The sequence below is a fragment of the Schistocerca americana genome, chromosome 2, assembly GCF_021461395.2.
Source record: "Schistocerca americana isolate TAMUIC-IGC-003095 chromosome 2, iqSchAmer2.1, whole genome shotgun sequence".
NCBI lineage: Eukaryota > Metazoa > Arthropoda > Insecta > Orthoptera > Acrididae > Schistocerca > Schistocerca americana.
In genome coordinates, this window is record NC_060120.1 from 851,465,438 (window position 1) to 851,482,416 (window position 16,979).

The 16,979-nt window shown below is 40.2% G+C and overlaps 1 protein-coding gene across 1 annotated transcript in view; it reads right to left on the bottom strand.

Moving 5' to 3' along the window:
* LOC124595720 (NFX1-type zinc finger-containing protein 1-like) overlaps nt 1-16,979 on the bottom strand; it is a 413,636-nt gene that overhangs the window by 30,308 nt on the left and 366,349 nt on the right. Inside the window, exon 15 of the mRNA XM_047134586.1 lies at nt 10,652-10,926. Within this exon, the coding sequence (XP_046990542.1) occupies nt 10,652-10,926 (275 nt within the window). The remainder of the gene's footprint in view (nt 1-10,651; nt 10,927-16,979) is intronic.

Consider the following 16,979-nt stretch of genomic DNA (forward strand, 5'->3'; position numbering starts at 1 on the left):
TGGGGAAATCCTAACTGACGACATCATTGCTGAGGAGGAAGATGCTAATGTTCAATTTGACTTGTAGTAAAGACCAAAGAAGTCAAGGCAGTATCTGTTTATGTGAGATTCCATTACATATTTTTTTCATTAATTGTAATTTGCATTTATTAATTATACATTTAGTTTTTAAGAAATATTATTCTGTTAGATATAAAGGGAATTTTTATAAAATATACATTGTACATAACAAAGACCATGTCGTTATATATGAGTGTTTCAAAAGGAATTTTCCATCTTTACAATTTATAATGGTTGGTTGTTAATACACACCGAAGAGCCAAAGAAACTTGTACACCTGCCTAATATCATGTAGGGTCCCCACGAGCATGCAGAAGTGCTGCGACATGACATGGCACGGACTCGACTAATGTCAGAAGTAGTGCTGGAGGGAATTGATACCGTGAATTCTGCAGGGCTGTCCATAAATCTGTAAGAGTAAGAGTAGCAGCAGTAACCGATCTAACAACTGTGCCAGACACTTGTCTTATATAGGTTTTGTGGACCACAGTGCTTTATTCTGCCTGTTTACATAGCTCTTTATTTTAATAGACATTTATATACCAGTTTCTTTGTTGCTTCAGTGTATAAAGCAAAGGCAAACAACAAAATTCAAAGTTGATTTTCATAAGTTCCAACCCTGACTTCAATGCACTTTTCAGTTCACTGGACAACACCATGGGTAGCACTTCTGAGGCTGTCTAGCTGTTTTTTCAAGAGAACCCCGCTATTCATAATACACACTTGGAGTTTACTACTTCTTTGTAGACTTGGTCATTCCATTTAAGCTCTATATATCTGGAAGTAAGTGGTGGAAAAATACATTTAACCAGTGCTAAATGTAAGAAACTAAATGGTCTATTAGAAAGGGCGAGCCCTTTATGCTGTAAGACACAAGGGAAAAAGTAATAAAGAAAAAAGTGAAATAAGTGCTAACATTTCACAGTTTTTGGTCTTCCCCTAAAATTAGCAAGGAATTCTGGAGGTCAAAATCTTTGATTTTACACTACAAACCATGTACGTGCAACACATAAAAGTCCACAAAATTTGCCCTTTTGTGATGACCAATGTACCTGCTAACTTGACTATCTTGTTCACATGCCTATCAACAGCTCATCGTCAACTTTATTGTGTTACATTTATTACTCTCAGTATTTTTAGTCCACCATGGACTTCCCATATTACACTGATGGAGAAATAACTGCAACACTAAGGAGCTGTTGTGCGATATAAACAAAAGTTGGTAGGTGTGTTCCTACACCTGAAAGATTACATCTATTGAAATTTTGCACCAGTTCCACAAGAGCAGCACTACTAGTGCCACTGTGAGGCTGCAAATCAGGTTCATTTTAAATACACACTGTAATAGTTGTGGGTGTTCGTTACCTTTGAGATTAGACATTGTGAGTTGATATTAGTCAAGATTGCCTGTAAGACGACAAAGGTGTCATTATCAACAGCTCCCTGAATTTAAATGAGGTCATGTAACTGGATTATGGGAAGCTATATATTCCTTTGGCGATACTGCAGAAAGACCTGGCAGAAATGTAGCAACTGTACATGATTGTCGCAAGAAGACCGGACTCAGGACAACCACATGGCACTACTCATAGGGAAGACCATCGTGTTTAGCATATGGCTCTGATGCACTGTACTGCATCGGCAGCAGCAATCTGAGCAGTAGTTGCCACCACAGTTAAACAACAAACTGTTACAAATCCTTTACTTCAAGGACAGCTCCGAGACAGACACCCCGTAGCGTGCATTCCACTGACCCCAAACCACCGCCATTTACCACTTCAGTGGTGTCGAGCGAGAGCTCATTGGAGGTCAGGGCAGAGGTCTATTGAGTTTTCTGATGAAAGCTAGTTCTGTCTCAATGCCAGCGATGGCCGTGTGTTGGTTAGGAGGAGACCAGCTGAGGCGCTGCAGTCAACCTGTCTTGTGTGCTAGACACATTGGAACTATATCTGGACTTATGGTCTGGGGGTACAATTTTGTATGACTACAGGAGCACTCTTATGCTTACCCCATGCATCCTGACTGAAAATTTGTATGTCAATCTGGTGATTCAAACTGTAGTGCTGCCATTCATGAACAGCATTCCAGGGGATGTTTTCCAACAGGATAAAACTCACCCACAACTGCTTGTAATGTAAAATCTCTACAGAGTGTCAATGTGTTGCCATGACCTGCTGTAGTGCTTCGAGAATTTCCATGTAAATGCCAGAACCACTAGTCCTTCTACCGTCTCGAACACACGATATTTTAAAAATAAGTGTGAGAGAACATACATTCTGCGCGACACATGTTTGTGTGTGCAGGCTGGAAAGGAGTCACGCTCACAAGGTAGATGCGACGGTCGAACGGCATCGACAAGCGTTTGCCACTTGTGCCATGGAAGTTGTATTAGAAGAGCAAGAAGTACTCATGTAGTATTCCTTGCTGTTTTAGTGTTTGTGATTATTGTTAAAGAAAAATGAACAATTGATTATAGACATTTAATTGAACTTCATGTGTTGGACTTGTTAGAAGTAAGACATGTTCATAATTATGTGGTCGCAAAAACTACACTAAAAATGTATTTAATCGAATCTAATGCTAGACGAATCGGTTGACTTGCAAACATTCAAATATTTATGTGAGAAGTGGTGAATTTGTTCTTTGTGGAAGTTGAAATATACCAAGGTTAAACTAAAAGTATTCTGCGAGTATCCACTTATTTCAAGAGTAGAGAGATAGATAGAGTCAGATAAATTCCCGTAACCAGCATTATTCTTCGGAGAAGGAGGTTTTGGAAATCGATGTAGCCGGCTACCCAGAGAAGAAGATCGGCTGTGCATATCAAGTAAGTCAAATGATGTGAGAGAGGTTTGAATTTTGCATGCAATCCAATTTGCATCACACTCCAGGTCGTCTAAAGCGTTAGACTGCTTGATTGACAGATCTGTCTCCGACCATCCATGTACGGGACATCATCAGACGACAACTCCAGCGACATCCACAACGTGTATTAACTGTACTTATATTGACCTAACAGGTACACCAGACATGGAATTCAATCCCACAAACTGACAGCCAGCACTTGTACAGCTCAATGCATGCATGTTTGCAAGCTTGCAGTCCACATTCTGGCAGTTACATCTGTTATTAATATAGCAGTATTTCACATTTGCAAAGGCTCATCTTGCACCTACATTAACCTGCGATCTTGCAATGTTACTAAATTGAACATGTTTCCCAGGCAAATGTATTCCAAAAATTTCATTACTCTACATTAATTATTTTTTGATGTTGTGATTTCTTTTCCATCAGTGTATATACATTTTTTCTTCTGTACATTATGGAGAATCAAGAATGTATCCAGTTATCATCAGGATAGCCATCAAAACAGGCCTTCTGTGATCACAAGGATTTGTACTTTTGTAAACAGGAAATTCAAAACATGACTTTAGCCAAAATAAGTTTGGCAGATTTCTTCCCTATTACATTTGATGAAAGCACTGATGTTTTTTAAACTGAGTAGTATAGTTTGTTTTCTACTATCTCTGTGAAGGAATTTGTAGTGGGAATTTCCTTACATTTTGTAATTCTCATGGGATTTGTCATGAAGATAATAATGAGGAGTATCATCTAAGTGGAATTGCTGTAGTATGTATAGTTGAAGATCTCCACCCTAAAATTTAACTTTTATCTTCACTAATACTTCCACAAAAAGACATAATGTCTTTAAAGAAATACCTGGCAGAATACCAGTGCAGAAAATCTGTTACACACACTGGGCACCATGACAACCAACTGAAACCTCAAATCCATACTTTGCTGAAAGTATGCAATGGCCTCCACAATTTTATTGGGATGTGACAGAACAGCTGTATCTGAAACCCACTGCCTTCTGCAGACTTTACATTCCCTCTTTATCTCTGCTGCATGCTTGGGTGGTGTGCTAGAATTCTTTATCTCTGCTGCCGGCTTGGGTGGTGTACTAGATAAGGTGTGAACTACACTAAGCAGGTTTCCTTATCCCTCTCTCTTTAAAATGAAAGAAGCAATGGATGCGATGAAAGATGCCTGCAAGCATCATAAAGAAAGAAAGAGAAGATGGGAATTTCAACTTTTAGCAGCCATTCTTTGAAACTCAAGAGCTCATCAAATAATTGGATGTGAAAATGATAGTACCACACTTGTATCTTCACAGCAGACTAAGATATTAATAAGCTAATCTCTGTACTAAGAATACTTTCAAAGATCTTTGTAAATTCCCCTGTACGAGAATGAGAGTGAAGGAAAGACCTTCCTCAGATGTAAATGATCTTTTCAATTTAAGGACTAGTCTACTGCATAAATTTGCAGTAAAAAATCTCTTTTATGAGAAGCAATGGACGTATGCAAGCAGTTTATGGATATCTTTGCTAGGGAAGGAATTTAAACTCTGCGTGCCTAGGCAGAAGCTCCATGTCGAAGTTGCTAGTAAAATTCTTGAATCTGTCCTTGATTTCATAGATATCTGTGATACTGAACTGTATCCCTGCATTATCATTCTTATAGAAGATTTGCTGGTCTTGCTGTACTGCATAGCCACTGGTGTACTGAGCTCAATATTGACATAGTTATTAACATTTTTGCAAAGATCGACTGAGACAACATGAGTTTGCTCCATGTGTTAGGAAATTACAAAATTTTTAAATATTTTATTATCATCATCATATTACTGATCACAATCTATTACATTAAAATAAATATTGTGCATCCACTTCTTGTGTCCTCCTATAGACTAGCCAAGGATTTGTCTGAATTGGAGCCAGTTATAGGAGCATACTCTATGACCTGTCAAACATTAGCCACGAACATCAAGTCAGCAATTTACCCAGCCACTGGACAGTAGTTAACAGTGTTAAATTGGATCACCAATATCAAAGGAAGTCTACTAATTTTCCATTCAATGGGATACGTTTGCTCCTTCCACACAACTTCATCCTCAAGATGTTAGGTTGCTCATCATTCCCAAATTTTTTTATATTTTTTCACTGTTTTACTTCACTAGATATTTCTTATTTTTTCCATAAAAGGCATTATATGCTGATACTTAGTATTTAATATGCTATAAGATCTGTTTAACAAAGTTTGCTGACAGTACAATGGACTATAGTGGTGTGACGTAATGGATAACTCAAATACTCGTATACTCCTAGCTCACTTATTTGTTACATAGTTTAATTAATTTCTTTGCGTGTTTTTGGTACTTGCATTGTTTAATTCATAAATTTCTGGCGTATTATAGTATTTGAGAGTTGTGGCATCGTGTTTTAGTACCTGAATAGTGTAAATTCGCATAGTCGTCTGTCTTCTGTTTTTATTTTGAACGGCGAGTGTCGGTTGGCCACAGCCAGTGTGCTCTCTGCCGCCGTTGGATAAGCAGCTGCCAGCAGACAGTCGTATACTCCTAGCTCACTTATTTGTTACATAGTTTAATTCTTAATTTCTTTGCGTGTTTTTGGTACTTGCATTGTTTAATTCATAAATTTCGGGCATATTATAGTATTTGAGAGTTGTAGCATCGCGTTTTAGTGCCTTAATAGTGTAAAATCGCGTAGTCTCCTTCCGCCGCCGAGCAGTGTGTCAGCAGTGCGCAAGTAGCAGTATTACTGCATTTACTAGGCAATCTTGTATTTTAATAACCGTTTAAATTTTGTGTCGATTTGTTTTTGCTCTCTGTACATTAGTTCAGACGTTCTCTGCACACCAGTTTTTAGCGTGGATAGGGACTGCAACTGCTGTGTTCGGATGCAGGCTGAGTTGGCATCCCTTCGCTCCCAGCTTCAGGCAGTGTTGGCTTCGGTCACACAGCTTGAGGCTGTTGCCCATGGACATCACTGTGGGGGTCCGGATGGGGGTTTGACGGGGACGGCCAGCTCGTCCCACGCATCCCCCGATCGAGCTACGACATTGGCTGCCCGGGATACTGCCCACATTGTGGCTGATCCCTCACCTGTGGTAGAATGGGAGGTCATCTCGAGGTGTGGCAGGGGGCGAAGGGGCAAAAGACATTCCGGACGGCTGAACGGAAGGCCTCTCCAGTTTGTCTGATGAACCGGTTTCAGGCGCTGTCTCAGGCAGATACTGATCTTCGGCCGGACATGGCTGCTTGTCCTGTTCCAGAGGTTGCCCCTCAGTCTGCAAGATCTGGGCGGTCGCACAGGGTGGGCTTGCTGGTAGTTGGGAGCTCCAACGTCAGGCGAGTAATGGGGCCCCTTAGGGATATGGCAGCAAGAGAGGGGAAGAAAACCAATGTGCACTCCGTGTGCATACCGGGGGGAGTCATTCCAGATGTGGAAAGGGACCTTCCAGATGCCATGAAGGGTACAGGGTGCACCCATCTGCAGGTGGTCGCTCATGTCGGCACCAATGATGTATGTCGCTATGGATCGAAGGAAATCCTCTCTGGCTTCCGGCGGCTATCTGATTTGGTGAAGACTGCCAATCTCGCTAGTGGGATGAAAGCAGAGCTCACCATCTGCAGCATCGTCGACAGGACTGACTGCGGACCTTTGGTACAGAGTCGAGTGGAGGGTCTGAATCAGAAACTGAGACGGTTCTGCGACCGTGTGGGCTGCAGATTCCTCGACTTGCGCCATAGGGTGGTGGGGTTTCGGGTTCCGCTGGATAGGTCAGGAGTCCACTACATGCAGCAAGCGGCTACACGGGTAGCAGGGGTTGTGTGGCGTGTACTGGGCGGTTTTTTTAGGTTAGATGGCCTAGGGCAGGTACAGAAAGGGCAACAGCCTCTAAGGGTGCGGGGCAAAGTCAGGACATGCGGGGACCAAGCAGCAATCGGTATTGTAATTGTAAACTGTCGAAGCTGCCCACCGTGGTTCAACAACAAAGTTAGGAAACTACTGCAAAAGCAAAGAGAGCTTCACTGCAAGTTTAAACGCAGCCAAAACCTCTCAGACAAACAGAAGCTAAACGATGTCAAAGTTAGCGTAAGGAGGGCTATGCGTGAAGCATTCAGTGAATTCGAAAGTAAAATTCTATGTACCGACTTGACAGAAAATCCTAGGAAGTTCTGGTCTTACATTAAATCAGTAAGTGGCTCGAAACAGCATATCCAGACACTACGGGATGATGATGGCATTGAAACAGAGGATGACACGCGTAAAGCTGAAATACTAAACACCTTTTTCCAAAGCTGTTTCACAGAGGAAGACCGCACTGCAGTTCCTTCTCTAAATCCTCGCACAAACGAAAAAATGGCTGACATCGAAATAAGTGTCCAAGGAATAGAAAAGCAACTGGAATCACTCAACAGAGGAAAGTCCACTGGACCTGATGGGATACCAATTCGATTCTACACAGAGTACGTGAAAGAACTTGCCCCCCTTCTAACAGCCGTGTACCGTAAGTCTCTATAGGAGCGGAAGGCTCCAAATGATTGGAAAAGAGCACAGGTAGTCCCAGCCTTCAAGAAGGGTCGTCGAGCAGATGCGCTAAACTATAGACCTATATCTCTGACGTCGATCTGTTGTAGAATTTTAGAACATGTTTTTTGCTCGAGTATCATTTCGTTTTTGGAAACCCAGAATCTACTCTGTAGGAATCAACATGGATTCCGGAAACAGCGATCGTGTGAGACACAACTCGTTTTATTTGTTCATGAGACCCAGAAAATATTAGATACAGGCTCCGAGGTAGATGCTATTTTCCTTGACTTCCGGAAGGCGTTCGATACAGTTCTGAACTGTCGCCTGATAAGCAAAGTAAGAGCCTACGGAATATCAGACCAGCTGTGTGGCTGGATTGAAGAATTTTTAGCAAACAGAACATAGCATGTTGTTATCAATGGAGAGACGTCTACAGACGTTAAAGTAATCTCTGTTGTACCACAGGGGAGTGTTATGGGACCATTACTTTTCACAATATATATAAATGACCTAGTAGACAGTGTCGGAAGTTCCATGCAGCTTTTCGTGGATGATGCTGTAGTATACAGAGAAGTTGCAGCATTAGAAAATTGTAGTGAAATGCAGGAAGATCTGCAGCGGATAGGCACTTGGTGCAGGGAGTGGCAACTGACCCTTAACATAGTCAAATGTAATGTATTGCGAACACATAGAAAGAAGGATCCTTTATTGTATGATTACATGATAGTGGAACAAACACTGGTAGCAGTTACTTCTGTAAAATATCTGGGAGTATGCGTGCGGAACGATTTGAAGTAGAATGATCATATAAAATTAATTGTTGGTAAGGCGGGTACCAGGTTGAGATTCATTGGGAGAGTCGTTACAAAATGTAGTCCATCAACAAAGGAGGTGGCTTACAAAACACTCGTTCGACCTATACTTGAGTATTGCTCATCAGTGTGGGATCCGTACCAGACCGGGTTGACGGAAGAGATAGAGAAGATCCAAAGAAGAGTGGCGCGTTTCGTCACAGGGTTATTTGGTAACCATGATAGTGTTACGGAGATGTTTAGCAAACTCAAGTGGCAGACTCTGCAAGAGAGGCGCTCTGCATCGCGGTGTAGCTTGCTCGCCAGGTTTCGAGAGGGTGCGTTTCTGGATGAGGTATTGAATATATTGCTTCCCCCTACTTATACCTCCCAAGGAGATCACGAATGTAAAATTAGAGAGATTCGAGCATGCACGGAGGCTTTCAGACAGTCGTTCTTCCCGCGAACCATACGCGACTGGAACAGAAAAGGGAGGTAATGACAGTGGCACGTAAAGTGCCCTCCCGCCACACACCGTTGGGTGGCTTGTACAGCATCAATAACTCTGGAACTTGTTTCCCATATTTTGTAATTTGGTTTGTGAGAATAGGATGTTGATAAGCCAGTTGTTCAGTTTGTAGGATGATTTTGGAGAAAAAACTCAGAGTGCTTTTAGGATGAGATTTTCACTCTGCAGTGGAGTGTGCGCTGATGTGAAACTTCGTGACAGATTAAAACTGTGTGCCGGACCGAGACATGAACTTGGGACCTTTGCCTTCCGTGGGCAAGGGCTCTACCATTCGAGCTACCTCAGCATGGCTCACACCAGGTCCTCACAGCTTTACTTCTGCCAGTACCTCATCTCCTAACTTCCAAACTTCACACAAGCTCTTCTCTGAACCTTGCAGAACTAGCACTCCTGGAAGAAAGGATATTGGAGAGACGTGGCTTAACCACAGCCTGGGGCATGTTTCCAGAATGAGATTTTCACTCTGCAGCGGAGTGTGTGCTGATACAAAACTTCCTGACAGATTCTGGAACATCCCCCAGGCTGTGGCTAAGCCACGTCTTCGCAATATCCTTTCTTCCAGGAGTGCTAGTTCTGCATGTTTCGCAGAAGAGCTTCTGTGAAGTTTGGAAGGTAGGAGACGAGGTACTGGCAGAATTGACGCTGTGAGGGCAGGTCGTGAGACGTGTTTCGGTAGCTCATTTGGTACAGCGCTTGCCCACGAAAGGCAAAGGTCCCGAGTTCGGGTCTCGGTCTGGCACACCGTGTTAATCTGTCAGGAAGAACAGAAAGTTTCACAGAGTGCTTTTATTTGGAGTATTCACCATTGCAGACCAGCAGATTATGTGCATATGACAACAAAAATTGTCAAGATAGACGGAATCAATACTTGCTTTGTTTCTATCTTTACCCCATATAGCAATCAATTTCACAGAAAACTGAAAGAATTACAAACCCTTCTGCAGTACCTATCTTCCAACTAACATTCATACTATTTACATGAACCAGTGCTAATACTACTTTCTGATTCTTCATATCATGCCCAAGCTTCTGAATTATAGCAATATCTCTCTGTAGTTCATAGTTAGCAAAGGAATAAAACATTCTCCAAAGTGACTACTTGTTACGTCAGGAATTAACCACACTGTTCTCTCAGAAGGGAGCAGAATATGTACTGCTGTGTCACGTATTTCAAATTATCTGACTATTCACAAAGGAATAGATGATTTAGCCAGCAGCCTGCTTATCTTTAGGAGAAGCTAATAGTAGTATAACTGATGAAAACACACAAAAGCAAATAACATCATTTGGAACTTTTGGAACTACTGCTTTTCTTTTTTCTTTTTTTTTCAGTACAGAAAGGGAATATGGTTGAGAGGGGTAATATTTTTCACCCTTTCTTCACAGAAGATAGATCTCTATTACATTGGATTATTAGAAACCTGCAAATAAAAAAAAAATATGAATGAAATTTTCTTTTAATATTATTACCATATACTGTTAACCACTATTGCTTACATAAGCCTTTTGCAAAAAAGACAGAAGGAAGGAAGAATAGCGTCTGACATCACTTGGACATGAGGTTGTTAGAGATGGGGTACAAGCTTGGACTGGGGAAGGACAGAAAAGAGAATTGGTCATGTCCTTTTCAAAGCAACCATCCTGGTCTTTTCTTAAGTAATTTAGGACAACAACAGGAAACAAACACCTCAGTGTTCAGACAGTGACCTGAACCCATGTCTTTTTGGATGCAAATAAAGTATGGTACAAGTGAGCCACATTTGCCTTCCAAGGATTAGTTGGGAAAAAGAACATGGAATTGACAGTAATGAAATACAAAAAGACCCACACATGTTAAAATAAATCACTGCTGTCAACATTACAATACTTACTTTTTACTCTGTATGGGAGGACCATTTTTTTCACTGCAGCAGCCAGCTGTATCTTCTTTGCAACATTTTCTCTAGGATTACCAAACACCCTTTCCTTTATATTACTGATGTCGATATATGACTTTTTCAAATAATTTAAGAACCGTAAGGTTCTCTTTATTGGTGTTTTGCAGAGGGGACAGCTTTTCAGACATATTTCATCATCTTTTTGTTTCAACCACTTGTCCAGTGCCTTAGATTCAATTGTGTGTTTGCAGTCTTCTAGGTAGACAAATCTGCAATAATGAAACATAGCTAAAACCACTCATAAGAATTCAGACAAAAAAATAAAAAATTAAAAAAAGTACTTGGATCAGCTGCACTGGTAATTCTGACATGATTTAAAATATATAAATTTCTTAGCAATGGGAAAACAACTATTGAAATTTGTTTTGAATGGATCTTCAATTGTTTATTGCCTACAAAAATTTATATTGCATTGTAATTCTTGTAAAAAAGAATGTTTTTATTTAAAAATTCAGAATTTTGATAGCAGAAAATATTCCTTTGTGCACCTTTAGCCATAGCTTGCCCCAGTGTCACAGGTTTACAATGACAGGGAACACAGAACTATACTACAAACAGGAAAATCCCCATTCCTTGAAGAAGTTCTACTCTTGTTTTGTCCCAACATCTGTTCAGGCAGACACTGAAGATTGTCTTCATTTCATTCCATGGTATTGTCATGAAAATGCCTCCACTGTTCATAAATATCCTGGTCTGCATTTTTTTTTAACAAATCTACTTTAGAAAAAAGATTATGCTTGCAGTCACTCTACACTCATGGAACCAGTACTGAATTGAGAGCATCAGCATGACTTGTGTATAATTTCATTCCTTTTTAGGGTTTCACACCTCAGTCGGTAAAAAAAGAACTCTACTAGGATCACTTTGTCCATCTGTCTGTCCATCTGTTAAGGCCCAAGTAGTATGTATCAAGTTGAAATTTGTCATACACTAAGGATTACACTGTGTAACAATGAAAATGTAAATCAAATGAAAACAGCAAAGTCCTATCAATTCTAATGTGCTGATCGCGAAAATCACAAAGGCAATTCAAAATCAGCTCTAATTTTCATTTTACATTGTTTCATTACAGTGACATAATTATACACGGATTTTTATGTTACGTTTAAAATAAATTATTATAATGGTTTGTCAAAGTCATAATAACTAGTAACAATGGATTATACTACTGTCCCTGGTCTTACTCGTGTGCAATATTTTGGATATAAACAATTTGATATCAATTTTAGTGCTATTTTTGTCTCCTCCCTCTTCAACTTCAGTGACCGTATTAATGCATGTAATAATTTTTGCACATTTGTTTCCAGATTAACTACCAGTTGTTCAAGTTGACTGCTACTGAAGTGGACAAAAATGCCACGAGTTTCTGTTAACAGTACTGACATATTTTGCTATGTGTGTGGAGAAGTGACATTTGCTTCACAAAAACAGCAAATAACTGCACTGATTAAAAAAAGCTTACAGTTGTTATTTCGGGTGCAAAATAGGTGATCTTGATAAACCCTGGGCTCCACATGTGATCTGTAACACTTGTGCCAGCAATCTCAGGAACTGGATGCATGGGAAAGGACGTTCAAGCCCTTTGCAGTGCCCATGATCTGGCGTGAGCCAACTATGTCAGTGACTGCTACTTTGGATGGCTCCTCCTATCAAGAAGGGAATATCTAAGAAGAAGTGGACAGTGATCTATCCCAACATTCCATCCACCATATGTCCCGTTCTACATGGGGAAGGATTGCCAATACCTAAACCACAGACAGAGTATGAGATTACTTCTGCTGGGGATTCTGAATGTCCTGAACCATGTACATCACAAGATCCAGAGTTTCTTCCAAATATATCATCATCAGATGATCCACAAAAATTGTCTCAAAATGAGTTAAGTGATCTCATTAGAGATTTAGAGCTCTCTGAAGCTAAGGCTGAGATTTTAGCATCAAGATTGCAGCAGCGCAGTTTTCTGGAAAGCAATATAAATGTTTCATTCTACCGCAGAACAGAGCAACAATTAACTCCTTTTTTTAACATGGAAAATAGTCTCGTGGCATGTGTAGACATAAATGGTCTAATCAAGGCTCTCATAATTAATTACAACCCTAATGAGTGGAGACACTATTGATTTGTCAAAGTTGAGCTTAAAAGCAGTGGTTTTACATATTGGCAACGAGCTTCCTTCTATTCCAGTTGGGCATAGTGTGCATATGAAAGAGTCATACCAAAACATGAAAATTTTACTAGAAGCCATCAAGTATAATGACTCTCAATGGCAAATTTGTGGTGACTTGAAAGTGGTTGCACTGCTAAAAGGTATGCAATTAGAGTATACTAAATATTGCTGCTTCCTCTGTGAATGGGACAGCTGAGCTCGTGCATCTCATTGCAGTAAACATGAATGGCCCTCCAGAAAATCTCTTCAACCACGTATAAAGAACATTAAGAGTGAACCTCCAGTAGACCCTAAAAAGATTCTGCTCCCACCCTTGCACATCAAATTGGGTCTCATGAAAACTTTGTTAAGGGAATGAACAAATATGGTGACGTGTTTAAGTACTTAAGGCAAAAATTCCCTTACTTAAGTGATGCCAAAGTAAAGGAGGGCATCTTTGTAGGCCCACAGATTCGAGAGCTTTTTGGAGACCATACTTTTGATGGAATCATACAAGGTGATGAGAAGTATGCATGGGAATGTTTTAAGTCAGTCTGTTTACAGTGCTTAGGGAACAAACGAGCAATAAATTACAAGGAGATTGTAGACACGTTGTCATCTTATGAAAAACTTGGTTTGAACGTGTCACTGAAAATGCATTTCTTACATAGTCATCTTGATTTCTTCCCCAAAGATTATGGTGCAGTAAGTGATGAATATGGGGAGCGATTTCAATGAGGTATTGCCACATTTGAGAGCACGTATGCTGGAAAGTGGAGCCCTACTATTTGAGTAGATTACTACCGGACTGTCGTTAGGGATGTTACTGAGCATGTGTATAAAAGTCAAGCCAAGCAAAAACGGTCATCATCTGAATTTATCTCCGAACAAAATATGTAATGGTATATACTGTACATATAGACATTTAACATTTGTATCCCTTTATATACATTTGTGAGCAGTTAATTTGTACATTTTCTTTTGTGCTTCACATAGTTCTGGTACAAAGTAGACTTACAAAGTATTTTCATTCATGCAATATTATCTTAATTTTTTCTTTATATTTTACTTTTGTACTTCCAGAATGGTCTGCATAACGCAACATAATTCAAGTAATTATTCAATTGAAATTTGTTATGCTGAATCTTGGAACATGAATGTATATTTAGTTAGTGAGTTAATGATATGAATATAATAGAGGGAAACATTCCACATGGGAAAAATATATCTAAAAACACAGATGATGTGACTTACCGAACGAAAGTGCTGGCAGGTCGATAGACACACAAACAAATGTCTGCTTGTGTCTGTGTACGTGTGGATGGATATGTGTGTGTGTGTGTGCGAGTGTATACCCCTTTTTTCCCCCTAAGGTAAGTCTTTCCGCTCCCGGGATTGGAATGACTACTTACCCTCTCCCTTAAAACCCACATCCTTTCGTCTTTCCCTCTCCTTCCCTCTTTCCTGACGAAGCAACCGTTTGTTGTGAAAGCTAGAATTTTGTGTGTATGTTTGTGTTTGTTTGTGTGTCTATCGACCTGCCAGCACTTTCGTTCGGTAAGTCACATCATGTGTGTTTTTAGATGTATTTTTCCCACGTGGAATGTTTCCCTCTATTATATTCATATCATTAATTTGAACCCAACAATTACGTTTGTTATTGTCACTGTTGCATTTCGAAATCTTTCCTGTCATCTTATTTTCTCTTTCTGTTTTTGCAAGTAGTTTCATTTTGTATTCACCTTCTCCTCTTTACTGAATGTACCACACAATTTTATCCTGCCTATATATACTCAATAATACGTAACCCACTTCCAAACCATAACCAAAAAATTTTTTTCTTCCGCTTTCAACAATACTGCTGCTACAAAATCCACCATTTCCAGTTCACAAACAGTTCCTTTCAGCTATTAAACAGCCATTTCGGCTAGTTCCAATAACTTTCGCTTTTTTTCGCTGTTTTTCCATTTCCGTTTTTCCCACATCACTGATCTTTTTTAGCCACTTCCCACAGGTGAAACTCTTTGCCTTTACAAATGTCTGCTTGTGTCTGTGTACGTGCGGATGGATATGTGTGTGTGTGCGCGCGAGTGTATACCCCTTTTTTCCCCCTAAGGTAAGTCTTTCCGCTCCCGGGATTGGAATGACTCCTTACCCTCTCCCTTAAAACCCACATCCTTTCGTCTTTCCCTCTCCTTCCCTCTTTCCTGATGAGGCAACAGTTTGTTGCGAAAGGTTGAATTTCATGTGTATGTTTGCGTTTGTTTGTGTGTCTATCGACCTGCCAGCACTTTCGTTCGGCAAGTCACATCATCTGTGTTTTTAGATATAGTTAGTGAGTTATTTATACAAAAATGTAGATTACTTTTTTTTAAAAAAAGCTAGAGCTAAACATTTCTGAAAATTATGATTTTGTATCATTTTATACTTAAAAATACATAACTAACTCAAAATCATGCAATTTACACACTTTCACTTCAAATTTGTTGTTCAATTTAATGGTTCTTTTGTGGCATAAAAAATTTAAACTTCTGAGTGAATGCAATCAAAAGATACGGCCATTCATGTCACATATTTTGATACTCACAAACTCAGTCACCAAAAACTATAGGGTACGTCCCACTAACCTGCAACCATGAAATTTGGGAAGAAGCAAGATTTCACAGTAAAAGTAAAGGAATCAAATAGAAGCAGGTTTTATATCATAGTGTTCCTGATTACAACTTCTTGCGTACTGTACCGTTTAAACTGCTATGTAAGTATGTTGCTCATATTTTGCTAGATTTTTGCTCGCGTCTGTGATATTTGGTGGTGTAAATGATTCTATATTTATTTTTTACTGAAAGTCATCAGTTTTTTAAAATAAAATATAACTGGATAGCCAAAACAGTCTACTCACCAAGCGGGATCACGACAAAACACATAACAGTTAAAGAAATGTGCATGTTTTCGGAGTCAGTGGCTCCTCCTCCTGGCGGAAGGGATGACTGGGAAAGAAGAGTGGTGAAAGAGAAACACTGCCAAAATTTAGGAACTCTGAAGAATTATGGAGACTTACCAAATGGGACGAGACAGAAAGACTGATGTTGGGGACTGCACTCGACGACATTTGTAAACCTGAGAGGAATATGTAGTGTGGCTCATCAACAATTAGTAGAAAAAGGATACCAACAGATGTAATTATTACTAAAATAATTTATTATTCAGTTAATGAGTTTTGATGCTTCATTAGCATCATCATCAAGCCACAATGCAAAAAATGAATGGAGACATCCTAACATTGGTGCACACAGAACAGATACCACATACACTGAACTGGATACTGTGGACCTCTCTATTTACTTGATGTCTACACTCCAAATGCATGACAGCAGTTGTAAGTCACAGGTCAGGAATCTGGTGGTGGTGGGTGGGGGTGGGGGGGTTGGGGGGGGGGGGGTTGGGGGTAGGTGCTGGTTGAGGTGACGTTCAGTTGCACACAGATGTACATGGGCAATGTTGCTGTAGAGGGAGATGGCATCAATGGTGACAAGCAAGGTGTGTCATGGGGAGGAATGGGCCAGAATTTCAGACACTTTAGGAAATGGTTGGGGTCTTCAATAGGAGGGGAGTCTTTGCGCTATAAGTTGCAGGTGTTGATCAACTTAGGAAGATCTATGTTCAGTAGATGCTATGAAGCTAGCAGCTACAGGATGGCCAGAGTGATTGAGGTCGTGGATCTTAGGAAGAAGATAAAAGTTGGGAGAGTGCAGTTTTGATGGGATAAGAAGTTCTGTTGATTGAGGTGTTAGTCCTTGTGAGGAGCCTGAGGTTTAAAGGAGGAACTGTAGGTCAGTTTGTATCACAGCAACAGGATCTTGATAGCAGATGCTGTACACAGAGGTTTCAGACAGCTGACATAGCTCCTCGCTTACATACTCCCGTTGATCAAGTACCACACTGCCAGATTCCTTGTCTGGCAGGGGAATAATGATGGAGTCATCACTTTTTAGGCAATAAAGAGTTAGGAGTTCTGCAGAGACAGGTTAGGGTCAAGTTATAGGGAATGGGAAAGAGTTGTGAAGCAATGTTGAATGTTAGGAATTCTTGGAAGGCTTGTGAAGGGTGATTTTGAGG